The sequence below is a fragment of the Onychomys torridus genome, chromosome 8 (genome assembly GCF_903995425.1).
Source record: "Onychomys torridus chromosome 8, mOncTor1.1, whole genome shotgun sequence".
Taxonomy (NCBI): domain Eukaryota; kingdom Metazoa; phylum Chordata; class Mammalia; order Rodentia; family Cricetidae; genus Onychomys; species Onychomys torridus.
This window is the reverse complement of record NC_050450.1, coordinates 49,237,608-49,265,536: the sequence shown is the minus strand read 5'-3', so window position 1 is coordinate 49,265,536 and position 27,929 is coordinate 49,237,608. Positions and strand designations below refer to the sequence as shown.

Below are 27,929 nucleotides of genomic sequence, written 5' to 3'. Positions count from 1 at the left end.
CGCCCCGCCCCGCCCCGCCCCGCCCTCCTCGAAGCTGGAGGGCGCTGCGCGAGCGGTTCGTGCTGCGGTCGCCTGCCTCGGTTCTCGGCGCAGCCTTTTGTCCGCCGCTTTGTTCTCGCCGCGCTGGCGTCCTCCTCGCCCCCGTCGCCGCCCGCCCCGCGCGCCCGGGCCTTGCCAGCCATGGTTGCTCGGCCCGAGCCTGAGGTCGAGGCCATGGATGCTGAGCTGGCTGTGGCGCCGCCGGGCTGCTCGCACCTGGGCAGCTTCAAGGTGGACAACTGGAAGCAAAACCTGCGGGCCATCTACCAGTGCTTCGTGTGGAGCGGAACGGCCGAGGCCCGCAAGCGCAAGGTGTGCCTGAGGCCTGCGCCGCTCTCCTGCCTGGGACGCGGAGGGGTGGAGGGGGGGCGGGGAGTGGGAGTGAAGCTTGTCGGTGCGGGGTGGGGGTGAGGGGAAGCCTCGCGACGCGGGGAGGGGACAAGGGGAGGGAGCGGGGAGAAGCCGCGCGACGCGGGGAGGGGCAAGGGACCTCCTGGGGCTGTGGGGTGGTAGCGGGAGGAAGCCTCTAGGTGCGGGGGGGGGGGGCAGGGTCGGGCAAAAAAAAGGAATCCGAGGAGGAAGACTCCGCCGTGGCCGTCAGCCTTGTAGGTAGTTCTTGTCTGTGAGGTCGCGGTGCGGGGTCGGGGTCTGCCAGGTGCTCTGTGGATAGCGGCCGGAGCTGAGCCCCGCGGCAGACAGAGGAGGCTGGCAGGAAGCGAGATTGTAGGTTGTAGGAGGTGATTGACATTCGCAGCCATCGAGGTAGTAGCGGCGGTTTGGTTGTTGACTGGTCCTGCAAATCCCAGCAACTACGACTATATTATTAGTGATTTGGAAATCGGAGAACGTTCTCCTTTAATCTTGAACTTCATGATTACAATTTGCTTTTGAAGGTGAAAACTGGAATGGGGAATTTTGTTTGTTTCCTTCTTGATTAGCGTTTCTTAACGGGAAAACTGACAAGTCTGCTGGGTTGTATGCCATGTTAAGTATTAAATTCTCTGTTCTGTAACAGCCTGTTAGGAGCAGAGATTTTTGGTAATAGAAGCATATGCCCTTAAACAGAAATACTAAGACTTGGGTTATTTTGTATTTTGAGATGGGAGTCTTTCGGTGTAGCCTAGGCTGGCCTTAAGGCTGTTTAAACACCCGATCCTCCTGTCTCAGTTTTGTGAGGACTGGGATTGCAGATGTGAACCATCATCCCTGGCACAAAAATGCCAGATTGACACCAGTGTTGCACGGGTCATAATTTTGTCACTGCGCCGTTCTATTGCTTCCTGGATTGAGATGTGATGTAAAACTCATTTTTACATGGGAGTAAATGGGGGGGTGTCCCCTCTTCCCCCTTCTCTTTCTAATTTTTGCTCCCCTCCATCTCCCCTGACTCTAGTTTTGTATAGCATCACATAAGGAAATGAAAATTTTCCTTTTAAATTAGGACTGCTCAGCTCAATATTTAAATTTCCATTGTGCTAGAAATTCTTCATTAAATGATCTTCACAACCCAGAATTCAGATACCAGTGCAACACTCACAAATCATGTTTTGTTGGGCTACAATGAAGTAGGAAATGGAGGCAGGTAATCGTGCTCTCGAAGGTTCCTGAGCTTGTGTGCAGAACTCCACTCCTCTGAAGTTCCCTCCAGCTCAGAATGTTTTCATTTCACAAGCCAATTATTATTAAAAAAAAAAAAAAAAGTTAGACCAGGTTGGGCAGTGGTGATGAATGCCTTTAATCCCAGCTCTTGGCAGGCAGAGGCAGTCCCTGTGAGTTTGAGGCCAGCCTGGTCTACAGAGCGAGATCCAGGACAGGCACCAAAACTACACAGAGAAACCCTGTCTCGAAAAACAAAACAAACAAACACACAAGTTTGGCCATGCATAATGGTGCAGAAAAAAGAATACAACTATCTGGAGAAGTATTGATCTTCAGCCATTAGAGCAATACTAGTTAAAACTGCATGGAAATTTCATCCCACCCCAGGCAAAATGGTTACTCCCAAGAAAACTGACAGCAAATATGTTATGGGGGAAGGGAGAGCCCTTATATGCACTGCTAGTGGGGGTGTAATCTTCTACAGCCTTGTGTAAACCAGTGGAGCTTTCTCAAAGAACTAGAGATAGACTACCATGTCACTGAACCACACCACTCTTGAGTCTAGACCCAGAGGACTCTATACTGGACAGAGGTGCAGAAAGGGGACTTCTGGGGGTGGGGGGGACGGATAGTATTGGAGGTGAGTTTGAATAAGGTACAGCGATAAATATGTATTAAGATGTCATAATGCAACTACTATATGACAATTAACAAACGAAGAAGTATCGTAGGTGTCTGTCAGGGTTGTTTGCAGCCTGTGGGGTGTGACAGCACCTTAATGTGAATTTTGTGGCAAAGGCTCCATGCAAGGCCCATTCCAAACTAACTTTCAGTTCCCACAATCCACAGAGCTAGCTTTGGCTGATGGGCAGGCTGACCTAGGCAGGCTGCTGCCAGTTCAGGAACCACATTCCTCTGAAGAAATCACAACAGCCACTCTGTGTAGGTGGAAAGCAGCCTGGCTACCACTGGCTCTAGAAGCCAGCCATGTGGCTCTACAGGTGCCCCATCAGCACCCTGTGCACCCCAACTTGTCTCTCCCTAGCTGCTGCATGGCTGGTGCCTAAGTTTTGTTGTTGTTTTCTTTGTTTGTTTTTAAACCTGAGCCTTGATGACTGGAAATTCATCTTCACATTTAGAAGTATTTTTTTTAGGATGGAAATGAAGGTAATAGCTGATATGAATCCTGTGTCACTGGCCTAGGACTGCTGTAACAAATGACAATGTAAAACTTCTGACAGTGAAATGTCAGAAGGGCTTCCCTGCCAGGACTCTAAAGATTTCATCCTGGCCTCCCTCTTCCATGGCCCTGGCTACAGTCTCCAGTCTCCATTTTGTCACTCACATGGGTTTAGCTTCTGGCCCTATTACTATCTTTTAGGAGGGGAGGATGCTGTGCCAGCATTTAGTACCAAACTAGAGTCTGGTGTTAGCAGACTGTAGCACCTTTTCTAAATAGGATAGCCTCATAGGTTCTGGGGTCAATACCTGCCTTTGTTTAAGCATCATGAGTTCTGATTTTGACCATGTTTTATGAACTAACTACTCTAGAGTTTTGAGGTTTTAATTTTTTCCCCAGCTCTATGCATTAAACCCTTATTTAAAGTAAACCCTTCACTTGTGGGATAAATGAACCCAGAAGACAGAATATAAATAAGCTCTGTGGGTAGATAGCACCCACTTTAGGGCTTAAACTGTCACACCATCCAGTGGCCACAGGCTATATATGCCAGTTTAAATAAAGGTTAAAATTCTGGTTGTGTTAGACATACTTCAATAGCCTGAAAGCAACATGTTGCTGTGAGCTACCACAAGGAACAGTGCTCACATACTATAATATGAAAGGTGTAAAGGGAGGGTTACTATTAATATTCGTTGTTTGTTTGTTTGTTTGAAGGAAGAGTTTCCCTGTGTAGTTCATGCTGCCTCAAACTCGGCAATCCTGCCTCAGCTCTCAGAGTGCCAGGACCACAGGTGTGTTTTCTGTATTCATTGCAAATTCTAGTGTGTTGGCTAGCTGAAATATTCAGAAGAGAAGCTGTCCTGGCTTTTTGGTTTTTCAAGACAGGGTTTCTCTGTGTAGTTTTGCACCTTTCCTGGAACTCACTCTGTAGACCAGGCTGGCCTTGAACTCACAGAGATCTGCCTGGCTCTGCCTCCCGAGTGCTGGGACTAAAGGCGTGCACCACCACCGCCCGGCTTCTGGCCTTTTCTAATCTACCAGCCCAGACAGATGTGTCTTCCTTGCAAGTGGCAAGCCTGCAGTCTTTGTCTCACTGTGCATATCTGTGTACAGCAGCGTCGCCATGTGGAGAGAGGCAGGCCTTCCATGAGGACTTTCTTTCTCTTGCTCTAAGGCAAGCAGGGAGACTCTGCTGATTTCATGTGTGGGAATTATACCCCTTAGAAGACACAGGTTTACTCCACAGTTGTAACTCTGTTTACTTTTCTGACCACTCCCCCATGCTCTTCCACTCAGGTATGATGATTCTTTACATTATTGCAGCATTTCACCTACTAACTGAACTATAAAGGTCCTTTTTGTGTTGTATATTTTGTATTCTGCTTTTCAAACCATCTGTAGAGGATATGTACATTTGATGATTTAATGAGTAGACATAATAAAAGACTACTGTGGGGCCAGCAGGACAGATCAGTGTGTGGAGGTGCTTGCCACTGAACCTGATGCCTGAACTTGGTCCCAGGACCCATATGGTAAGAGAGAGCCAGCTTCCACAGATGGTTCTCTGACCTCTGCACATTCCCTGTGACATTTGTATACTCTCACACAAGTAAGTATAATACATTTTTAAAAACAGGACAGCACCACAGAGCTTACCCTCATCTTCATGAGAATAATAAACCTAATAAGGTTTTCATGGCGTTTGGTTTGCTTGCTTGCCTCTCTATTTCATGTGATGGGAGCAATGTGGTGTATGCTTATTTGTGTAACTCCTTTCTCTTGGTGTTGTGTATGTTGAGATTCATTCACAATACAGATTACACCCTTCCTTTTTTTGCTGCATAATACTCTGCTGATCAACTGTCCCAGCATTTGTTTATTTATACATGTAATGAACATTTTTACTTCCGGTGTTGGGGTGTTAGAAATCACACTACTGTGAACATTCTGTTGTGTCTCATAAATCTAAGAACTGTATAGCTTATCTATTCACTTTAATACTTTCCTTTTATAAAAACAAGAAATCTACAATAAATTACATGTCATAAAGATTGTCATATATTTATGTAGGCTCATTGGTTCACTTTTGCCATTCTTTATTTGTTGTGTGTGAGTGTTTTTGCCTGATGTATGTTGTGTATTATTGTGGTTCTCTGCAGAGGACAGAAGAGAGCGTCAGGTCCTCTAGAAATGGAGTTAGAGAAAGTTGTGAGTTGCTATATGGGTATTGGGAATTGAACTCGGGTCCTCTGCAAGAGCAGCCAGTGCTTTTAACTCTTGAGCCATCTCTAGCTCCATTTTTGCCATTCTTTTCCTCAAATTTTCTGAGAATCAGTTGATGACACCTGGGTAATTATTGCCATTGACCTCCATAGAATGAGGACATAGTCCTCTGACCATAATAATGAATACTGTCCAGGAATAACAGTGAATATGGCCGTCTCATTTCACACACAGTCCATACTTAAATACTGGCTTGCATTGCCTTCAGTTACAGTGAGAAGTGGCTGTGACCACACGTTCAACAGGTAGACCTGCTGTGCACTCTGGATTCAAACCTAAGTACAGGTTTAGCAGCAAAAAACTAGAAGCCCAGTAGTCCAAGTATAGTAGATAGAGAGCAGTTGAACAACTCTGTGCAGCCATGCCACCAGAGAATGCCAGTTTCCACTGTTGAAGAATCACTGGGGCATGAAGTGGAGTGTCCGGTTCTGTGCAGTCTGCCACCTCCACCAGACTTTGGCACATTGCATCTGCTCCCTGTTCTCCCTGGCCAAAGTCTGCATGGTTGGCTTGTACTGTGTGTTTCAAAACCTGTGATCGTCTATCTCTTCATTGACTTGGTAGATATTTGGTCTAGTTTTGCAGTTTTTGAGTTCTGTTGTTATTTTACCTGGTGATTCTAGTATACACAAATGATTCTGTTTAAGTCAGTTGTTACGTGGTGGTTATAGAAAACGGGCTTTGTTTGGTCTTTCCCACTGCAGTTGTTATATGGAATTCTCCTAGGAAGAAGACTTTGGGAGAGCTAGTGTGTGTGCTTGTGTAGCAGGAATTATAGTATGGACTTGGATGCCTTCTGTTTTTATCAGGTTTAAGGTTTTTTGTTTGTGTTTGGTTTTTTTTTTTTTTTTTTTTTTTTTTTTTTGAGACAAGGTTTCTCTGTGTAGTTTTAGAGCCTGTCCTGGAACTTGCTCCGTAGACCAGGCTGGCCTCGAACTCACACAGATCCGCCTAGCTCTGCCTCCCAGGTGCTGGGATTAAAGGCGTGTGCCACCACTGCCTGGCAGTAATTCATTCTTACTGTTGATATCTATGTCAGATTGTGCCCTGGTCGCCCAGTGAGCATTCATAACTCTGGCCCTTCCTCTTTCCATACCTGACTCCTAGTGCTACAAACTGGCACGTTCTTGAGTAGTGTGAGCATGTGGAACTATACCCTGCGTTCATATTTGCTACGATTGCATTGCTCAGTTTCTGTGGCCTTATTTTTAGCAGTGAGTTTTTCTCTTTTGTTCCTGTGTATTGCTTTGATTCATGCTTCTTTTCTGTAGTTCTTAGGTTTTATTTTGGGGATTTTTTGGTTTTGTTTGTCTTTTAAACTCATTACATATCTTTTTAGAACTTTGATTCCCAGGCCTCAAAATGATACCTGGATTAAAGATGGCTGGGTATGAGCTGCTGGCCGGATGGAGTACTCAAGGCACAGTGCTGGTTGTGAGAAAATGATGTTATCACCATAGCTGTTCTCTTACTGATTTGCTTTTGAGCTAAACTAAGCACTTTGGGGAAAACAGGAAGAGTGGAGTGATGGGTTAAAGTAAAGTGGTAAGACAAGAAGAAAGCTCCTGTGCTTCCTCCCACTGGTGTCCTGATTGTGACCCTCGACTTGGACTCGTGTTTCCCCTTGGGAACACCTGTTGAATCCACACTGCTCACAACTCCTTATCTAAATTTCAGGCAAAGTCCTGTGTCTGCCATGTCTGCGGCATCCACCTGAACCGGCTGCACTCTTGCCTCTACTGTGTCTTCTTCGGCTGTTTCACAAAGAAACACATCCATGAGCATGCAAAGTCAAAGCGGCACAACCTGGGTAAGGCATCCTGCAGCAGTTAGCATGTTATCTTCCCCCAGAGCCCAGTATGATAAAAGGTCCTTGTGAACTGGGCAGTCGTGGTGCATGCCTTTAATCCCAGCACTTGGGAGGCAGAGCCAGGTGGATCTCTGTGAGTTCGAGACCAGCCTGGTCTACAGAGTGAGATCCAGGAAAGGCACCAAAACTACACAGAGAAACCCTGTCTCAGAAAAACAAACAAATAAAAAGGTCCTTGTGAAACTGAACTCTCAAGTGAGTGGTGCCATTTGCTTGAAGCCTTTTAAACTGGTGTCATATTTTAGCAATGGGTTTTCATTAATGCAGGTTCATAAAAGGCTAGCTGAGCATCATATGACATCAAGTATATGAAGTAGTTGGTTGTACGTGTGTGAAATAGTTGTGTATGTGCTTGTGTGTGTGTTGTTGGCAGTCTCAGGCTGTGAAATTGTCATGCAGCCAAAGATGATCTTGAATTGAACTTGTGATCCTCCTGCTTCCACCTCCCCAGTGCTGGCATTATAGGTTATGTCTACCATGTCCAGCAGTTGCTTTGTTCTTTTCAACAGTCTTGTTACATAGCCCAGGATAGCCTCAGACATAGGATCCTCCTTTGTCAGCATGCTAGGATTCTAGGCATGCCTCATCACACTTGTCTTGGTCTTGCCCTGCCTCCTGAATGTGCACCACCATGCCCAACAGGTTTTTGTTTTCATTTCTCTTGAAATAGTTTCTAATTTTCCTAAGATTTCTCCTTGACTCAGTTGGGGTGGTTTCTGTCCCATCTGTGTGTTTTCTGGGCTTTTGTTTTGTTTTTTTTCTTTCCCCGACAGTTGTAGTAGAGTTATTCATTGTGAGCAGAAAGCAATTGTTTCAGTGATAAGACTTGCTTCAGAGTCTGGCAGCACCTCAGAAAGTGACACTGGCAATTTTTCCTGTTGCCCAGCAACCTCAACCCCTAATTTTGAAGTAGCAGTTGGGACAGATACCTTTATAGGTTCAGTTTCTGTGCTGTGAAATCAAGGGTTTTTGAGTGGAACCTGTTTCACCTGTCCCTGGAGAAAGAAGACACATAGTCAAGATAAGAGGAAACAGCAGATAGCTATTAGTCTCTCTTACAAGATTGCCAGCCATTCAGGATGTGACAAAGTCTCATTCCCCAGTCAGGTCCCTGAGAAAGAACTCTTGTGGATCTAAAATAGATACTCCGTGAACTTGTGCCCTAGTTTGGAGTTCTGTGCTTGCACAACTGAAGCAGAGCATCCTGATCCTTGAATCAGTACTGCTAGCCTCAGATGTGTGCCTCCCATTCTTGCTCAGCCCTTGGGAAAACTTCTGGAGACAGCAGACACACTTCACCCACCCTGGATAAACCTTCACAGTTGGAACTCCTGCAGCTCACAGGGGTGTCTAGAACACTTGGCTCATGTTCAGCTGCCTGAAGCACTATCTTGCCATGCTAGATTTAATTTTGTTCTCTTCCCTCCTTTCTGTCCACAGCTATTGACCTGATGTATGGCGGTATATACTGCTTCTTGTGTCAGGACTACATCTATGACAAGGACATAGAAATCATTGCCAAAGAGGAGCAGCGCAAGGCTTGGAAGTTGCAAGGTGTGTTCACAGTGCTTTGAGAGACGGTTAGGGGACCAAAAAATGGTCAAGGAAGCTGGCTTGGCCTGGGGAGGAGAGAAAAAAACAAGTCCTACTTTTCCTGTGGCAGTCACACAGAAGTGATGAAACTAATGCAGGAACCATGTAGGTTTAGCTGACATGGGTTATTGGTCCTTAGGAGAGGATGGATGGTTCTTCCACCAAAATACCCCAGGCTGTGTCCATCCTTTCCACAGAGGGTCTGTTAGACATTACAGTCCCTCCCCTTTTTTAACCCATTCTCAACCCTGTCAGACTGGCATGTTGTATTGCTTCTTGCTGTACTAGTGTGGAAATTCCTTAAGTATTGGGCCAGGTATCTGGCTCTGTGGAGGAGTCATTGCTTAGCATATACAAGGCTTGAACCTCAGCATTACAAAAAAGGAAGAAACAAAAACTGTTGAAATGTGCCTGCCTTAGTTAGGGTTTCTATTGCTGTGAAGAGACACCATGACCTTGGCAGCTCTTATAAAGGACAACATTTATTGAGGTAGTGCCTTACAGTTCAGAGGTTCAATCCATTATCATCATGGCAGGACATGGCGTTGTACAGGCAGATACTTAGGAGAGGTAACTGAGAGTTCTGCATTTTGCACAGGCAACAGGAAGTGGTCTGTCTGACTGGGCGTGGCTTGAGTGTATGAGACCTTAAAGCGCCTCCACAGTGGCACACTTCCTCCAACAAGACCACACCTACTCTAACAACAAGGCCATACCTCGAATAGTGCCACTCCCTTTGGGGACCATTTTCTTTCAAGCCACCACAATGCCTGTGCCTAAATGATAAGAGCTACTCTTCTTGACAGTGGCGTTACATGCATCATGGAGACAATACCTTTAGAAATTTTGTTAAGATTTTCATACATACAGCAAAACCAGCCTGTCTCAGCATTCACAAAATGTGTGTATTCCAGGTAAGCAAAGCCCAGAAACCATGCAGAAGTACCCCCTCACAACACAGTGTCACTCTTGTAACTTTTATTTCCTAAATTTACATTTTATCTAGTAGAAGGCCACTTTGAAACTTTAAGCACTCAACAAAAGCATATGGTAACAATTACTCCTTAAATGCAAAATATTATGTCTCTTCTTGGTAAAGTTTAGTGTATAGTAAGATAATCCTTCAGGTTGTTACCTATATGGAAGCTACTCAGTTCTTGAATGTTTCTGTTTGCAGAGGTTGGCATCTTCTATTAACCCATCATAAAAAAGAAATCTTACATTATAATAAGTGTTACACAAAGATCTTTAGCAAATACTACCTCATAATTTGTTTTTGTTTTTCAAGACAGGGTTTCTCTGTGTATCCCTGGCTGTCCTGGAACTTGCTTTTCTAGGCTGGTTTCAGCTCAGAGAGAGATCCACCTGCCTCTGCCTCCCAAGTGCTGGGATTAAAGGTATGTGCCACCACCCCCCTGATTTTTATATGCACTGCAGCCTTAACAAAATCTCATGGTTAACAACTGTATACACAGTAATCCTGGAAAAGAAACCCATAGTGATGAAATATAAGGAAAGGAGTTTTGCATTTTGTTTGTGTACATGTCAATGTGCAATGGTGTGCATGCACTCATGTCAACAGCAGGTATTCTGTTGATCTCCATCTTTTATTTAGAGACAGGGTCTCTTACTGAACCTGGAACTCTACATTTCAAAAAGATCATCTTATCAGTAAGCCCCTAGGATTGGACTGACTGCCCCCCAGCACTGGAGTTAGGGGCACATGCTATTGTGCCTGGGTTTTACATGGGTGCTGGGGATCCTAATTTGGGTTGTCGCGCTTACATAGCAAGCACTTTAGCCCCTAAGCCATCTCCTCAACCCAGTGAAATGACTTATAGTACATATGACTTAGACGCATTTTCAGTTTTATCTCTATAGTGTCCTTAACACGGGAGGCCAGTCGTAGCGACCCTGCACCTCTTGAGATATGGTGAGGGGAGAATGGGATGAGACAGTGAGGCACAAGGAGCAGTGGAGAGCAGCCAGTGCTGCATTTGTGCAGATTGGCCTCTCCAGCAGCTCATTCCTTCATTCCCAGTGGCATCAGTCTGGCCAGGTACCCCCGTGCCCCTGTGGTTGTGACTCCTAAGGGGCGCTGTCTGGGTGAGGCAAAACTCAATCTGAGGGCACATTTGAGGACCTGGCTTAGCCCAGCCCACATCAAATCAGTGTCCCCCCAGCTCATCCAGACTGAATAATTTTGCCTGCAGACATCCCTGACCAATGATTTACTCTCAGCCCTGCAGTTTTCTGGAAAATGTGCTCTCTGAAGTAATTTCAAAAGTAACATAGCAGTTTCTTGTAGGAGAGGCACTATTTTCTGATTGTGGGTGGAGAATGGAGTGGCTAGCTTACCCAGGTGGCTTAGACTCCTGTACTCTGGCAGGGGCTTTGTGGCTGTGGTGGCACCATAGTGTCTCTGTCACACACACTTTGTCACAGATACAGCATTGTTCTTTATTACTTCTGGGTTTACCTGATGTCTTAGGGTTTTTATTTCTGTGATGAAACACTATGACCAAAAAGCAAGTTGAGGAGGAAAGGGTTTATTTGGCACACTTCAATATTGCTGTTCATCGTCAAAAGAAATCAGCATAGGAAGTCACACAGAGCAGGAACCTGGAGATCTGAGCTGATGCAGAGGCCATGGAAGGGTACTGTTTACTAGCTTGTTCCATATGGCTTGCACAGCCTCTTTTCTTACAGAATCCAGGACCGCCAGCCCAAAATGCCTTACAGCTGAACCTTACAGAGCCAATTTCTGAGAAGAGGTTCCCTCCTTTCGAATAACTCTAGTTTGTGTGTCAAGTTGACATAAGACTATTAGCACACCTGATTTTTTTCCCCAGTTCCCGGAGAGGCTCACAATGGTTTGCATAACAATGCTGGGTCTGTGTCCCACTTGACCAGTGAGCATGTATCTCTCATGTGTCAGCACCATTGCTGTGTGCAGGGGGAATAGAGCACAACCCTGACTTGGCTGGGTTTTTTTGTTGTTGGTTTTTGTTTTTGTTTTTTTAAAACTCTGCCGTGTCTTAGTTTGCTTTCTATTACTGTGAATAAAACACTGATCAAAAACATCTTATCCTTTCAGGTCACAGTCCATCACTGAGGGAAGTCAGGATAGAAACTAAAGCAGAGGTCATGGAGGAAAGCTGTATACTGCCTTGCTTCCCATCTCACTCAGCTATCTTTCTTACATACCCCAGACCACCTGCCCAAGGGTAGCACTCTCCACAGGCCAATGTAATGGAAACAGTTCTTCATCTGAGGCCCTCTTCTCCTAGATGATCCTAGCTGTATCAGGTTGACAGAAAACTGAGCAGCACACGAATGAGGCAGAAACAGGTGCTCTTAGGAGTCAGAGTTTTGTGTTTAGCGGGTTGTTTCTGTCCCCTCAAAACAATACATATCACCATTATGTGAGGATATATTATTTTTTTGTACAGGACACTTGAACCATTAGTTGATGTTCATATACCAGTTCATGTTCATTCTGATTCCATCTGGCCAAGTGATGTATTATTAAAGTTTCTTGAATTAGAAATTTTAAGTAGTGTAGGACAAGTCCCTCTGAGTGGGGTGTGTAAGAGTGAAATGTGCTCTGCTTTATCTTTTGGATATCATTGTCATGGGTTCTGGTCCTCTGCATATTCAGCAGGCTGTAGTGCATGATTTCACAGTCCTAGCACTTGAGAGATGGGCAGGCTAATCTCTTGAGTTTGAAGCCAGCCCAGTTTAAATGGCAAGTTCCAGTCTAAGCCAGGGCAACACAGTGAGACCATAACTCAGACGACAAACTAGCAATACAAATAAAATGCCTTTTCTTTTTTTCCCGGCAGTTTTAGGGATCAAACATGGACCACACGTATGGTAGACAAATGCTCTATCACCAAACTCAAAATACTTTTCTCTGTCTGTCACATTTTCAGGAAGATCCTTCATGACTTACCAGGTTGCCCCCATTGGAGCTGATGCTACCATCTCTGTACCCCAGGATCCAAGGCATTTGAGAAACATTAGTGTCTGGCAGTTTGATGGGTTACCTTCCTTGACTCAATAACCATAGTGTGTTCATAGACACTCACTGAGGGAAACTCCTGCAGTGATCTTGCACCTCTCACAGCACAGCAGGGCGGTAGGAGAAGGGTGCCTCTCTGCAGTGCAGTCCAATGAGGGTCAGGTCATCATAGCTTTCATTTCCAAGAGAACTTAGGTAACAGTGCCTGAGACTGTTTTCCATTTCCTCAGGTGTTGGAGAGAAGTTTTCAACTTGGGAACCAACAAAGCGGGAGCTGGAACTGCTGAAGCACAACCCGAAGAGGCGGAAGATTACCTCCAACTGTACCATAGGTGGGTGAGGGGGCATGCAGTGTCAGACGGATAGAAAGCCTTGCATTTCTTAGTGCAGGGCTCTGGCTGGGCCTTGCTCTTCTTGGATTGGGGATGCTGTACATGTGTGATGTAGAGGGATGAGTGGAGACGATCCCTCCCAGTTCCTTGGCATCTGCGTGTTTGAACGGACTTGAATGTGTTCTGGTCAGAGTTGCTCTTTGTGGATGATATGCCAGTGAGTGAGGATATTCACCAAATCTTTGTTGGGTTTTCGAGACAGGGTTTCTCTGTGTAGTCCTGGCTGTCCTGGAACTCACTCTGTAGACCAGGCTGGCCTTGAACTAACTCAAAGAGATCTGCCTTCCTCTGCCTCTTGAGTGCTGGGGTTAAAAGCATAGGCCATCACCACCCCAGCTGATGACCACCTCTTCTAAAAAGGAAGAAGTATAGTTTAGAGCTTGTTTGATAAATGTTTTGCCTCATTAGGCTCCATTCTGACCTGCCTATTTTCATAGTGATACGTTTGGACATTACTGTGAGAACATAGAGGACAAAGTGGAGGGGGCAGTGGTGATGAGCGTTCTGCAGTCCACACAGAAATTAGAGAACCCTACATTTTCCTGCTCTTCTCATGCTGCTTGAATGAACTGAAGAAAGTGACTGGTCATGGAGATGTAAAAGAAGCTTCAGCTGGGATTTGGTGTCCTGAGTCTGAGCTCAGTGCACAGGTGACCCTGCTCTCGATGGCTCCCCATTCAGGTCTGCGTGGACTGATCAACCTGGGAAACACGTGCTTCATGAATTGCATCGTGCAGGCGCTGACCCACACACCGCTTCTGAGAGATTTCTTCCTGTCAGACAGGCACCGCTGTGAGATGCAGAGCCCCAGCTCCTGCCTGGTCTGTGAGATGTCCTCTCTCTTCCAGGAGGTGAGTGCGGGAACAACTGTACAACCGCCTTCTTTTCCCCCTTTTTAAAGAGAAATGAAACAGTTGATGATAACCTTGCCTAATTATATTTGACTATGTGACTATACTGTGGAAGACATGGCATTTACAAAAGGATTGCTAGAGATGAGTTGTTGGTTTGGTTTTTGGAAGCACATTGTTCACCAAGGAGAGGAGCCCTCAAAGTGGGCAGAGTCAGCTTATGGATGGCATTCATCTATTTCTAGGAATCCTGGCAGTTTCATGTGTAAATTTTGTTGTCTGGGGGCTGGAGAGTTGGCTCAGATATTAAGAGCACTGGCTGCTCTTCCAGAGGACCCCAGTTCAGTTTCCAGCACCTACATGGCAGCTCACAACTATCTGTAACTCTAGTTCCAGGGGAACTGACACTCTCACACAGATATACATGCAGGTAAAATGCCAAAACATATAAAATAAAATCAATAAATCATAAGTTTTTTGTTTTTTAAATACTGTTGTCTGCCTCCTGCATTCAGGAAATTCTGCAGATTTGCATCAGCCCCTTTTCCTGCTTCCTCCTCAGCAGAAGTGGATAACCCTTCCCAGGTGTGCTTTGTCAAAGGCCTCTGTTCTGCAGACTGGAGCACAGAGAGTCGGTACTTGCTAAGGTTGTTCTTGATCTCATGATAGCTGCACTTGTGTTGTACCTATCCGTATGTACCCCTAAGCAAAGCAGCATCCCATGGCTCAGGGTTGGGACGTGCTCAGGCCTGGTCTCAGCACCTACTTACTTAGTGGTCTTAGATCAGGAATCAGAGCTGAAATAACTTCTTTTCCCATCCTAGAAATGGGGTGCCCTGCCCTGCACAGAAGCCGGCAGGCTGGCCTCGTTTCTGTCAGTGATCTTCTATCAGTGTACATCTAGGCATCTTTTCTCATGTTGTCAGGGCTGCCTTGGGCAGGATTGAGCAGAGGGCAGAGTTACACAGTGGCTTTGTAACTGAAATGATTCAGCTGGCCTTTTCAGAACAAATTTTCCAATTCTTGTCCTAGTCCAGCCTGTTACTAACTCCTGCAGCTACTGGTGACTGAGGATACATAGTTGTAGGGAAAAGGAGATGGCTAAAGAAACCCACCCTGACCCTGGAGCCCAGAACTAGGGAAAGACGGCTCAGATAAGGCCAATGAAAGAAACACAGTTTGGCTCAGTCAGATCAGAGCCATTTCTGCCCCTGGCCAACTGACTTATGAAACTAACCAATCACTGGTTGACTCCACCTCCAAGACATCCTGTATAAACCACCCTGCCTGGTCAGTTGTGAACTGGTCACTGGGTGTGTGTGTGGGGGGGTGTTCTCTCCACCCTGGTAGAGGCAGCTACTCTCCTGGACGACTCCTCTTCAAATAAATCTCTTTATCTAAAGAGTTTTGGGTATGAAGATCTTCATTCACTGGCATAGAGAAGATCCTTGCTAAAACATTCCTCAGAGGATAAAGCAAGAGAGAGCTAAAAGAGCTGAAAAAGTAACACTTTTCTCCAGAGCCAGAGGAGATTGCTACATTTCTGCAATTTCTTAGGCCAGAGAAGCAGAGCTCTGCTAGGAAGTCCCCTTAAGTGGGGTTGAGCAAAGCTCAGCTGTAACAGCTCTCCAAGAGAGGACCAGGATTGCTAAATACTGCAGGAAGACCATCCCCCATCACACCAGGTATAGCCTGACTCTCCCAAACAGTCAGGATACCCTTTCCTACAGAGCTATTCTAGCAGCTCCAGGCCTGACTTTCCCAGAGCAGTAAGAAAAATTTCCCTTACAGGGCTGAGCTGCCTCTTTGCAGCTCCAGCTGTCAGAGCTGTCCTAAGCAGCTCCAGCTGTCTGGGATACCTCGCCCTCCAGGGTTGAACTATCTCTGCAGCTCCAACCATCAGCGCTGTCCTAAACAGCTCAAGGTGTTGCCTGACTCCCCAAGTAGTCAGGATACCTTTCCCCAAAGTTGCAAAACTCACATTTTGGTGCTGAAACCTGGGACCAACCCACAGAGTTGCAACAGATTTACTTTGGTAGTGACAGGTAAAATAGTCAGAGGTTCCAAGGGAAAAGAAAACATGCTGAGAAGTGAGAGCTGGGGTTCACTGGTTTTAACTAGCTATTACTTTGTGACTAATGCACCTCTCGGATTACTTTTAAACTCAGGCTTAGTAAGGTATATGCAATAAAACTTCTTAGTATATAGATCTGTGAGTTGACAAATGTTTAACACCTCCAACCTCATACCTTTCTGAAGCCAAGCCCCTGCTCCTGGTGACACAGGTTTTTGCCCCCAGAATTCCTATTTCTATGTACATGAGATGGATAGATGTTTGGCAGGTGTCCCAAGTGTTGTATATGTGCAGGTTTGTCTGTGTCTTCTTAGTGTGGTATATCAAAGTCTGTGTATGCTATTTGCATCAGCACTGATTCTTAAAGTATTCTCTGTTTAGTGGACACAGTGCAGTTGGGGGCTGCCTGGTTCAAACACTTTTGGGTAGTTTCCTGTTTTTACTGTTACAGAATGTGAGTGAGTACATACAGGGTTTTGTGCCAAGTGTTTCTCTGTAGCACCTTTCTTGGTTAAGTTGTTAATTTTCATAGCTGCTCTTGGTTTTTAGTGCGTAGTCTAAACCATCTACTGCTTTAGTACTTGATAGCTTCGGTGCTAGTAAATCTGTCTCCCAGTTCTAGTTTCTGGCTGTTCATTGTTAGTAGCAGTTGCACTCATCTGATAAGCAAAACCCAAAATGTCCCACATTCTAAGACTTTGGTTACTAATGTGATGAATTCCATACCTGCCCTAGGATGGTGGTTTAGTACATACTTCATAAATTACTTTTGTACTGTATGTTGAGTTTTGTGTTTAGCTTTGGGTTCCATCCACAAGATGCCTCATTTGCCAAATATTCTAAAATCCTAAATAAAGGTTGGTTCCAAACCTTTTGGGTGCTCAGCTTGGCTCCAGGAGCAGGCTGAGGCTGTTGTACGGCTTGACCCACCACACACACATATAGAGACATGCATAGAAGATCAGTGTCAGCTTTTTGTTGGGTTTCTACCACACACTGTTGTTTTATAGCTAATACATGAAAGCAGATGGTTTGCTACTCTAAATTAGTTTAATACAAAGCTTTATGGGTCTTGACAGAAACTGGAGGTCACACACACACACACAAAATCTGGAAGCACAACAACCAAAACTTGAAGTCCAAGTACCGATCTGAGGTGTTTCTGGCAAGACTTGCCAGGGTTGTGTTGGATGACTTCACCGTACAGCCTTGGTAAGTGCTGCCTGAAACATCTCAGTGACAAGATTGTGGTGTGATTTTACTATAGATGCCAAGTCTTCTGTTCTTACAGAAATGTGATGGTGTTATTACAGAAAACAAAGACGTTGAGTATTTTCCTGCCACCATTTCTCAGCATGTAAACATCGTCATATAGCTTTAGATTGTGATGTTGAATGTTTGACTTTAAAAATTGCTGTTTGAATTGCTGGCTTGAGTTTCCTTTTGTTGTTATAAAAGGGCTTGGGATTAAAACAGAACTTCCCAGTTCCTGAAATGGCCTTAAATGTACTCATTGTCATTGTGTACTTGGATTTCCACCAAATGGCTTCTCAGGCAAAGGCGTGACAAATGACACAATGGAAGAAGCCCTGGTCTGATGAACGTGGGAGGTGCACTCTGGTAAAGGGATGGCAGGTGTTCTGTGAGGCAAACGTTGTGTGGAATGGATCACTTGGTTTTGCTCTTCATGTGTGCATTTATGAGCAGAAATAAAAGGGAGGAAAGTGAGACTCAAATCCAGCAGTTCCAAATAAAAATATAATTTGCAGGACTGGAGGGATGGTTCATCAGTTAAGAGCACTGGCTGCTCTTCCAGAGGTCCTGAGTTCAATTCCCAGCACCCACATGGTGACTCACAACCATCTATTAACTGTAGTCCCATGGGATCAGATGCCCTCTTTTGGTGCACAAATGTATAAGCAGACAAAACACCTATATACATAAAGTACATAAATCTTTTTTTAAAAATACAGTTTGTAAAAAGAAAATCAAGGAAGTTTGTTGGATCAAACTCTCACCCAGTCTGCAGCTGTGCATTTTTTGTATGATGAAGACTGACGGGTGTCCTAGTTGTCCCTTTTCCTTCTCTCTAAACAGTTTTACTCGGGGCACCGCTCCCCACACATTCCCTACAAGCTGCTGCACCTGGTGTGGACGCACGCCCGGCACCTGGCGGGTTATGAGCAGCAGGACGCACATGAATTCCTCATTGCAGCCCTGGACGTCCTCCACCGGCACTGCAAAGGTGGGCCTGCCACCATCTCCCTGCTGGGCTGGGGCAGGCGGGGAGTTTCCTTAAAAATGGAACAGAGCAAGGCTTATGCTCACCCAGGCAACTGTAGAAGAACGCTTGATTTGTCTTATAGTCAGGTTCTGTTTCCACTAAGGAAAATCGCATGCTTGCTGCTAAGGAGTTCTCCACAGTTTGTTTTGTTAATATCAGCTGATTTTGGGTATTTTTGGAGGCAGGGTCTCACTGTGTAGCTCATACTGGCCTAAGGCACTGGTCCTCTTGTCTCAACCTCTGGGAGTACAGGTGTGAACCTCTGTACAAGAGTAGTGGTCCCAGGCCAGTGTGCTGGCACACATCTATAATCCCAACACCCAGGTGGCAAAGGCAGGCAGATCTCTGCAAGTTCAAGGCCAGCCAGAGCTATCTTACCCTGGCTCCAGAAAGAAAGAAAAGGATGACACACCTCACCTCACCCCTGCCACGAGATAGATCTCTTGTTGAAGTAAACGTCTTCACAGACCTCGTAGAGGGTTGATACTTGTGGTGTCTTCCTGCCTTTGCTGGGTGGATGTGGACTTGCTGACAGCTTTGTGCTGTCTTGGTCACGTCACTGTTGGTAATCTCACTTTCTGTCCTCAGGTGATGACAATGGGAAGAAAGCCAACAACCCCAACCACTGCAATTGCATCATCGACCAGATCTTCACGGGTGGGCTCCAGTCTGATGTCACATGCCAAGTCTGCCAGTAAGTGCTCCCATCAGCTGGACAGTCACCAGGGGTGTTTTCATCTGCCATGGCTGTGCCGTATCCTTTGCATTTCCCAGTCAGCAAGAGAAAGTCTTATGTGGACTTCAAGCCTAAAGCTCAGCACCACCTTAGAGAAAGCTCCTTGAATTCTGTGGTGTTCATAGTGGAGCACCTACGCTAGCTTCAGGTGAGGGACAATTTTATTTAAACAGCTATGTCCTGGTCAATTGAGATAAAGTACCTCTGATAGAAAAGACACAAGGAATCAACAGATTACCTGAATCTGAAGGCTGGGAGCTCTTCCCTTGGGGACTGTGCTGGCAGTTAGCAGGGTGTCCTTGGCAGCTTCATACATATGTCTCTGCTTTTTTTATAGTCTTTAGGACTATAAGAAGCAAAGCAAATAGCCCCTTCAGATGGCAGATCATTGGCTCCCATGCTCCAATGTGAATCGGCCCCTTTCCCATCTGCTGACGTAAAGCCACAGTTCTTCTCAGGTATCACCATTGCTTAGTGCTTTCACCTTCAGAGGCAGAAAAGGTTCTTGGCAGTGGCCAGAGAAGTCTCCCACCCACCCTACTGTGTCTGGTGCTTGCTCCACTGTCTCACCCCTGGGTTTGCAAACCCTGGTCACCATCCCCCAGTGCCCACCTGTACTCTGAACAGGGTTCAGGACCAGGGTACAGGAATCCAGGGGTTCTCCTATGGTTTTCCAGGAGCAGATCTCCTTTGAGGCCTTATCTTTGAGCAATGTAGAATTCCTCTCTCCCTGGCCTTATAACTACTACATTCTGTTAGCAAGAGATAGCCTTGAATTCCAGTTCAAATCTGAACCCAATTTCCTATTCTAGGTTTCCTCTTTAATATTCTAATGTGAGCCTCCTGGCAGAAGTCAGCCTTGTTTGATGCAGTGGTCCTTGTCTGTAGGGCTGCCAAATTTGGCCTTGGCACACTGTAGATGGGGATCTCGGTGTCTTTGCCCATGCAAGGCACCTAGTTTCTGAGCAGTGTTGCTGCAGTTCCTAAGTGCTGTGAACTGGATCCCAGCACAGAGCTCTGCCTGTAGCTCAGGACTTTACACTCTGCCAGATCCCCCAGATAAAGTCATTACTGTGAATACTTCTGTTCTGTCCTGAGGTGTCTGCTAGACAGGTGGGCAGAGCAGGCAGCATGTTTGGCCTATCTCTAGGGGCTGCCTCATGCCACAGTACACACCAGTCCTCATGTGCTCTCATGTGTTTTCATCTTTTCTTGCAGCGGGGTCTCCACCACCATAGATCCTTTCTGGGACATCAGTTTAGACCTACCTGGTTCTTCCACCCCTTTCTGGCCCTTGAGCCCAGGAAGTGAGGGCAGTGTGGTTAACGGGGAGAGCCATGCATCAGGCACCACCACTCTCACAGACTGCCTGCGAAGGTGAGACATCTTGCAGTATTGTTTCAGAATGCCACTTCTTCCTTCCATTTTACTACATGATTCAATCTTTAAAAATTAACAGAAAAAAAAAAGAAGAAAAAAAATCACCAAAAAAAAACAAGAGAAAGAGAGAAACAAAATGAGCAGATCTTTGAAGATTATCCTGCTGCTATAGGGTGACATGGTGCTCCCTGGTACTTTCACCCATTCCCCATCATGAGACCCCACAGCACAGAGAGGTGGATGTGTATGTCACAGCAGGTCGCTGAAGCTGGTGTAGGCATGAGCATTATAGTTTGTCCCACCTACCACTCTGTCAGGTCCTTACCTAAGCAGTTCAGTTCTGGCTTCCTCTAGATTCTCAGGGAGGTATGAGTGGAGTCTCACAGCACGTCACCTGTGGGCTGGCTCTTCCACTTTGTCTTGATCTCTGAAAGTCCTGAGAATTGTGTATGGGGTAGATCATGTGATTCCGCTGACTAGTGGCCCATGGGTGATGACACCATTTGTTTATTGAGGCATCTGTGCACTGTGGGTCTTCTGAACTGCCGCTGTCCCCATTTGTAGCTTTGTGTGGCAGTATGCACCATTGTTATGAGACAGGTTGAGTTACTGAAATGTATAATGAGAAAATTGCCACCATTTCCCCAGACTTTTCACTAAAATACGTATGTAGGTAGGAGATGGATGGATGGATGACGGACGGACGGACGGACAGAAAAAATAAGCTTCAGAGAAGCAGGGGAAGATGAAGTTCCTCTTTGTGTTGTGAAACACACCTTTAACTGTTGATATGTACTTCGGGTGGTAAAAATAACCTGTTCCCTTTTCTCCCTTGTCCTTACCTTTCCACTTTGTTGTTGTTAAATAAAAACATGTTTGTTTTTTAATAAAAACATGGGTTTTGGGTTTTTTGTTTTGTTTTGTTTTTTTTAATGCCTTGTAGATTTACCAGACCAGAGCACTTAGGAAGCAGTGCCAAGATCAAGTGTAGCGGTTGCCATAGCTACCAAGAGTCTACAAAGCAGCTCACCATGAAGAAGCTGCCCATTGTGGCCTGCTTCCATCTCAAAGTGAGTTTCCCAGAAAACCAGCCACAGGGGCAGCCCGGCATTAGCCTAAAGCACAGCCTCAAGCTCACCAGCTCAGGTTAGAGCCCTCAGAGTGCACCAGTCCCAAGAGGCAGGAAGTAGAGCCGCCTCCTGCGCTCCTGCCTCTAGCTGACAGAGTGTGCACCTCCTTGTAAAGACAGCAAGGAGCTGCGTAGGAGGTGGGATTAGATTTTACTGCTGCCATCTCTGTGAATGTAGGCCAGAGGAGACAGCAGATGTCCTGCTCTACCATACTCTACCTTACTGCATGGAGACAGGGCTTCTCACTGAACCTGGAGTTAGGCTTGAGATTGGCAAGCCCAGGCTCTCCTGTCTGTGCCTCCCACAGCGCTGAGGCTACAGGTGTGTGTGTTCACTGCTGTCCATTATGTAGGTGTGGGGATTTGAACTCGGGTTCAAGCTCATTACTGCTGAGCCATCCTCAGCTCCTCTTTTAACTTTGTTTCACTTCAAAATAAAGACCCAGGCTAGGGGGTGAGTCAGTGGGAGAGAGAGCTCTTGCCTAAAAATGCACAAGGTTCTGAGTTCCACCCCAAAACTGTGGGAAGCAAAGATCCAGAAAACAAGGACCTGAGCTTTATGGTCTAGTCCAGAGGCCGGCAGGCTCTGTGTAGGAAAAGCCAAGTAGTGGGAATTTGAGTCTTGTGGTGGTTGTTCCGTGTGTGGGTGGTTTGCCTGTGTGTTTGCACCACATGCATGCCCGGTACCCACAGAAACCAGAAGAGGGTGTTGGGTCCTCTAGGACTGGAGTTACAGACTGCTGTGAGCTGCTTTGTGGTTGCTGGGAGTCAAGCTGAGGTCCTCTAGTAGAGCAGGCAGCAGTAGTATTTGAGTCTGAAGGTTACGTGTGATCTGTATTCCCTATTCTTTATTTTATACCTTTTAAAATGTAAAAGATCAGTCCGAGTTTGGTGGTACACAGCTGTAATCCCAACGTTCGGGAGGTGAGTTAGGAGGGTCCTGAATTCCGGGTTGGCCTGAGCAGGACTGCTGGAGGGATCAGTGAGTAAAGTGGCTCCGTGGCCCAACTACTGCTTAGTCTGCTCGTGTTCCTCTCCCTTCATCTCTGCAGCGATTTGAACACTCAGCCAAACTTCGGCGGAAGATCACCACATATGTGTCGTTCCCCCTGGAGCTGGACATGACGCCCTTCATGGCTTCCAGGTACAAAGGTTTGGTGCCCTTGTGTGTGTTCAGGTGGGGAGGCAAGTTGTCTTGTGCCCAGTGCCAGGGTATAGACAAGCTGTATTACAGCTGTATAGACCTCGTCCCCAACCTCAGTACTTACCTGGTCTCTGGTCTCACCATGGGTGCCTCTCTGTGCTGTGACTCCTTCATTGATTATTTATCAACTTTCAAATTTGGCAGCTCATCAAGATAAAGTTACAGGCAGACCATGTAACATTTTTTGGTTGATGGAGACAGATTTTGAAATACAGATAAATAGGGTTGTATTGCAACAGTAGATTCTCTTCCTTGAGATCAAATTCTGTGTACCATGGATCACATAAGATTTAACACTCAAAAAACTATAGTGCTTGCTAAAGTGTTTGCTGTCTGTGGCCAGCATGTATAAATGTGGTGGCTCAAAACCATAGAAATTTCTCACAGTAATAGAAACCAGAAATATGAAACTTGGTGAGAAGGATCCTGACAGGGTTCCCTGGTCTCATCCTGCTCCTGGAGGTTCTGCTGGTCACTCTCCTGAGCCCAAGGCCCTTCCTGAGCCTGTGACTCATCTGTTGGCCCCTGCTTTCTAGATACTAGTGGTTAGAGGTGGAGCCTGTCTAAAAGGCCTCATTTCGGCATCCCTCATCCTGTCTGCACAGGTTTCCTAAATGGCTCACATCTGCAGTTTTGAGGGTCAAGATACAGACAGTACATTTTCAGAAGCCACTCCTCAGCCCACTGTACTGTCTTGAGCAGCTTCCTATTATTAATCTAGATGCCCTTCTTGTGGCTGTGTTCCTGGGTCCACAGGTCACTGACTGAAATAATATCAGAGACCATGAGAATTGGTTCTTTAGAAAATGAGGTAGTAACATGTCCAGGGATGGGGTGACATTGTTGCTGGTTCTAAGGCCTCACAGGTCCTGCTGTCTTCTGCTAACTTTGGCTGTAAGTAAATAAACCAAGTTAGTTTGAAACCTGGCATTTCCTGTACAGCCCCTCCTCCCGTCCTACCCGACCTGCTGCTAGTGAGATACTCCACGGTGTCCTTGTGCTCTTTAAGAATGTAGTGCGGGGCTAACTTACAGCCTTTGGAAGGAGTTCTTTATTTGGTGTGTTTCGAGCAAAACTTCACAAAGCCCGTACCAGCAGCCCCTGGAGCAGAAAGTGGCTTTGGGGTCTATTGAGGGGAGGGTACTGCCACAGAAGCATTAGGCCAGGGATCTCCAGCCCAAGCTGGATTTCTTACCAGTGTGTGAGGCAGTCTGCCTAGGAAAACTGAAATAAATGAAGTATACTGCTTGGCATCAGTTAATGCTGTCATTGGAGCCTATCTCTCTGGTAAGTTAGTAACTAAGTTTTATTACTGCCTTACAGCAAAGAGAGCAGGATGAATGGGCAGTACCAGCAGCCCCTGGACAGTCTCAACAATGACAACAAGTATGTGGGTTACAGGGCTGGGTGAGTGAGTGGGCATTTCTCAGACAGCACCCTCCTGGTGCCAACCGCACTCTAGAAACCTCTGGTGTGGGTCTGCCTAGGAGCCCAGCCTCATGAGCTTGCTCTTCGGTACCATCCCTCTTGCCGTCGATAGCACAGGCGATGGTACAAGTAAACCAGTTACTGACTGGATCATCACTGCTGCCACCTCTTCTGTGCATTGCAGTTCTAGGCCAGAGCTGAGCAGTGCAGACCTGGCTCTCCCAACTCTGCAGCCAGCAAGCTCTGCTTTAGGCCAGTTCAGTAGACCGTAGTTCAGATGCTCTCTCCTTCTACACCAGGTACTCCCTGTTTGCTGTTGTTAACCATCAAGGGACCTTGGAAAGTGGCCACTACACCAGCTTCATACGGCAGCACAAAGACCAGTGGTTCAAGTGTGATGATGCCATCATCACCAAGGCCAGCATCAAGGATGTGTTGGACAGCGAAGGGTATGTCTAGGGGGTGGGGTTAGAGGGTCTGTGATGGTGCTTGTCCATCACTCCTGTCTGACCAGAGCCACAGGCTAGGCTGCATCTGTCACAAGGGATATTCACCTTAATTTAGTTTGTTGCTGAAGGGACAGTGGCTCCTTGGATCAGATGTCACACCTTTAGGTTGTGATTACAGGGTGGGAGTGTTGCTGAACATAGTTCCTGTCTGTGCCTCCTCTAGATCAAAGAACATTGCGGTCAGCATTTGTCCTATCCATGCTATGCAGCGGTTCTGGATCAGCTTCTGCTGCTTTTGTTACTCATGTGTCGTCTACCCTGAGCCTCCTCAGGTCCTTAGAATTCCCAGGCCCAGGGTCAAGACAGACCACCTGCCACAGATGCAGATGGTGGATGTGAGGCTCTGGGCTCTGGGCGCCCCCTGGAGAGAGCTCATGGAGAAAGAGTGTGCTGCTTACTGGGCAGGGTTGGAGTTGAAGGAGACCTGGAGAGGTCGTGACTACAGGAAGTCACTGAGTCCAGTTGGATGATAGGAGGCCGGAAGTGTCCCTTTCCTGAAGACTTGAGGTGCTACAGTATCATACCATCAAAAAGTCAGACTTGTGGATCAGTCTTGACTGGCATAGCTATTTTGGAAGTTAGGACTAAGCCCACTTTTCCCTTTACTTCCTCAGGTACCTACTCTTCTACCACAAACAGTTCCTGGAATATGAGTAGCCTCCTGCCCTGCTGGACAGGAAAAACAAAAAGAACAAGTTGGCAAGCTCTCCGACATGACCCCTGGTCTCCCCACATCAGAACACCATGGTAACCCTCCTGTGCAGACGTGCCTCACACGTGGCCCCTCTGCACTAGGAGATGTCAGGGTGGCCATGAGCTATAAGATTGAGTGGAGCATGCCCTTGGTGGACAGGAGCTGAAGGGCCGCCTCTTCTCAACCTTGTGGTATGCTGAGGGTGGATGTCCTCAGAGCAGACCAGCCTCTGCCTAGTGCTTCACCCTGTCATCCCACACGGTTTAAAAAGCACCTACATCGTTGAAAATGAGCCCATTAAGGCTGTAGAGTGGGCAAAGTTGATGCCAGAGGGCAGACTGTTTGCAGCAGCCTTCTGTGTTTTGTGGCATTAAGGGCAGGGAGTGTGCCTGTTCTTTCTAAGGTTGTAAAATAGCCCTGGGCCCAGGTTGAGGCCACCCACAGGCTAGAAACATCTGTCCTACAGATAACTTAGCATCAACTGCATGTGGAAACATCAGCCCAGAGATTCTAGAAATAGGCATCTTATCTCTACCCCTTGCTCTTTTCCCACAATAGTGAATTTCATAAATGTGATAGTAGTAAAGTGAATGATTACCGAGTTTATATGGAAGTCTAGGTGATCCTCTTTCCTCTGAAAGCAGATTGTCTTGCTTTTTGATCCGTGCCATTTGCTTGCCCTGTGCTCTGCCTTCTACATGGCTGGTGGCCAGGCAGTGGATCTTTGCAGTAGATGGAATATGCCTTGGTGGCTCCATTGATCCAATCTTCCCACATCCCTTCTTTGGTCTTTGGTCCTTTTGCCTGCGCAGGTGGTTTAGTGGCCCTGTGAGATTTGTGGCTGAGTGGTCCAGGTTGGAGGCTGCATTGCACTATGTCCTCCACTGTTCCACGTTTGCTATAGTTTCAGTTACAGCCAGAATAAAAAGGCTTGGTGACCAGTTCTGCTCACAGGGTCAGTCATGAAGTTTCTTGTAAGATATTTTGCATGTGTCTTTGGACAAGGCTTAGGTTGTCTATTTCTAAGAAATTAAAGTCTAGGGTCTCAATGCTTTCTCTTTACACCACTGCCTTTTCAGTGGTGCTTGCCCAGGAACCTATGGGCACATTACCCCAGGAGTTTCAGGACCAGCAAGTATTTCCTAAGCCAGGCTCTGAGCTGTAGCTCTACAGCAGGTATCATGTGCATCATTCACGCATAGCGTGTACAGCTGTGTTCTGATTGTCCTTTATTTACACACCCAAAATTTGAATTACATAGTTATCATGTAGGCAGAATTTTTTTGAACTATTTGAAGATAAGAGGACTTTTCTTCACTGATAGGCTGCAAAAATGCAGGGCAGGTTCTAGCCCAGCTCCCTAGTCCGTTGTGATGGGATAGGGTAGCTATGGCAGAGTTAAGTGGTGCTGTTCAGTCAGTGTGAAATCCCCTTCAGGAGCCAAGGACAACTAACCCTCCTGTACAGTGTGCTCACTCGCCATGTTCTCTGCTGTTGTGTTCTTGTTTCTGCATTTAGAGTAGAGGACAACTTGAAGCATGTTTTAGAAGAAGCCCATTTTAAGAAATGTGGGTGGGCTCAGGTTCTCAGGCATGGACCCATGTTTGTGGACTCAGCTGTGGAGATGCCCTTGGGGAGTCATATTCTTGTGTTTGTGAATACCCAGAGGAAAGAGTTCTCTGCAGTTGGCCTAGAGGAACCAGAGCCCAACTCCTCCTGAAGGTCTGTCTCCTTGACACTCTGGTGGATGGGGCATCCAGAAGCAGGGGAAATGAGCAGGTGTGCTGGCCAGGCCTGCTTCCTCTGTCCCCAGAGCACACAGCCCATCTCTCCCTGAATTCGGGGCACTGAGGAGGACAGCACCTGTTTTCTGTCAGCCTGACTTTAACCTTTTCTATCCAAATGTATTTCCCCTTCTTTACCATGGACAACATTCTAAGCACCGCACTCTGTGCCCGTGGCAAGGAGGCCAACCAACTCTGACTGCCACACATCTATCTGGCCCTCCCTCTGTGTCCTGTGACCTTCAGCATGATGTCTCAGATAGACAGGCATGTGTGGATGACTGAGGAGCGGCAGATTAGAGCAGTGGGCTTGGGAAGGTCTTCCAGTTCTGCCTTTAGATAACAAGGCAGGAAAAGGATTTCCCACCCAAGGACCATCCAGTGTAGGTGCTCAGATGGGCATGAAGTGTGTCTCATCACAGGGCTGTATTGCCCAGCCCCAGTCTCTTCCCATATACCACTGGTCCCAGCCTCACAGGAGGCCAGACCAGCCCTCTTCAGATGTCTTCAGTGCAGGAGGTAGAATGGGGTCTGCAGTTCCTCTCTTCATCCCAGGAGCCCCCTCAAGCTGGGCACAGGCCTGAGCGCCCTACACCATGGGAACCTGAGTGCTGTTGTGTTTGGCTTGGTATGTATGCTTTTCCTTGTGTAAAATTATTGTTCTTTTTGACAAGTGGCTTGTTTCATTTATTATAGCTTTGAAATCCTTTTGTGAGGGGAAAAATATTCAATGATTGTACTGTAGTTAGAAGTTTTATTACCAAGACATTTATGTCACTTTCTCCCCTGTCATTTTGAGGGGCTTGACTGTCTCCCTGGTGGCTTTTAGTCTTTACTATATCCTAATAAAGCTGCATTTTATTCTGAAACTGA

General features: G+C 46.4%; 1 protein-coding gene across 1 annotated transcript; it reads left to right on the top strand.

The window, feature by feature from the left end:
• Usp22 (ubiquitin specific peptidase 22) lies at positions 1-27,929 on the top strand. The gene is made up of 13 exons (XM_036195921.1): positions 1-351; positions 6,782-6,914; positions 8,415-8,528; positions 12,822-12,923; positions 13,665-13,834; positions 18,006-18,153; positions 18,781-18,886; positions 20,147-20,305; positions 21,252-21,378; positions 22,490-22,581; positions 23,965-24,027; positions 24,369-24,518; positions 25,193-27,929. The coding sequence occupies exons 1-13, from the start codon at positions 181-183 to the stop codon at positions 25,233-25,235; spliced, it is 1,578 nt and encodes a 525-aa protein (XP_036051814.1). The 5' UTR covers positions 1-180; the 3' UTR covers positions 25,236-27,929.

What these genes read in the sequence shown, in the direction of transcription:
- Usp22 (XM_036195921.1), top strand. Translation starts at nt 181, where the DNA reads ATGGTTGCTCGGCCCGAGCCTGAGGTCGAGGCCATGGATGCTGAGCTG. An exon ending in GTCACATGCCAAGTCTGCCA is followed by an intron (nt 18,887 to 20,146) that starts GTAAGTGCTCCC and finishes CTTTTCTTGCAG; the next exon opens with CGGGGTCTCCACCACCATAG. An exon ending in CTCACAGACTGCCTGCGAAG is followed by an intron (nt 20,306 to 21,251) that starts GTGAGACATCTT and finishes AATGCCTTGTAG; the next exon opens with ATTTACCAGACCAGAGCACT.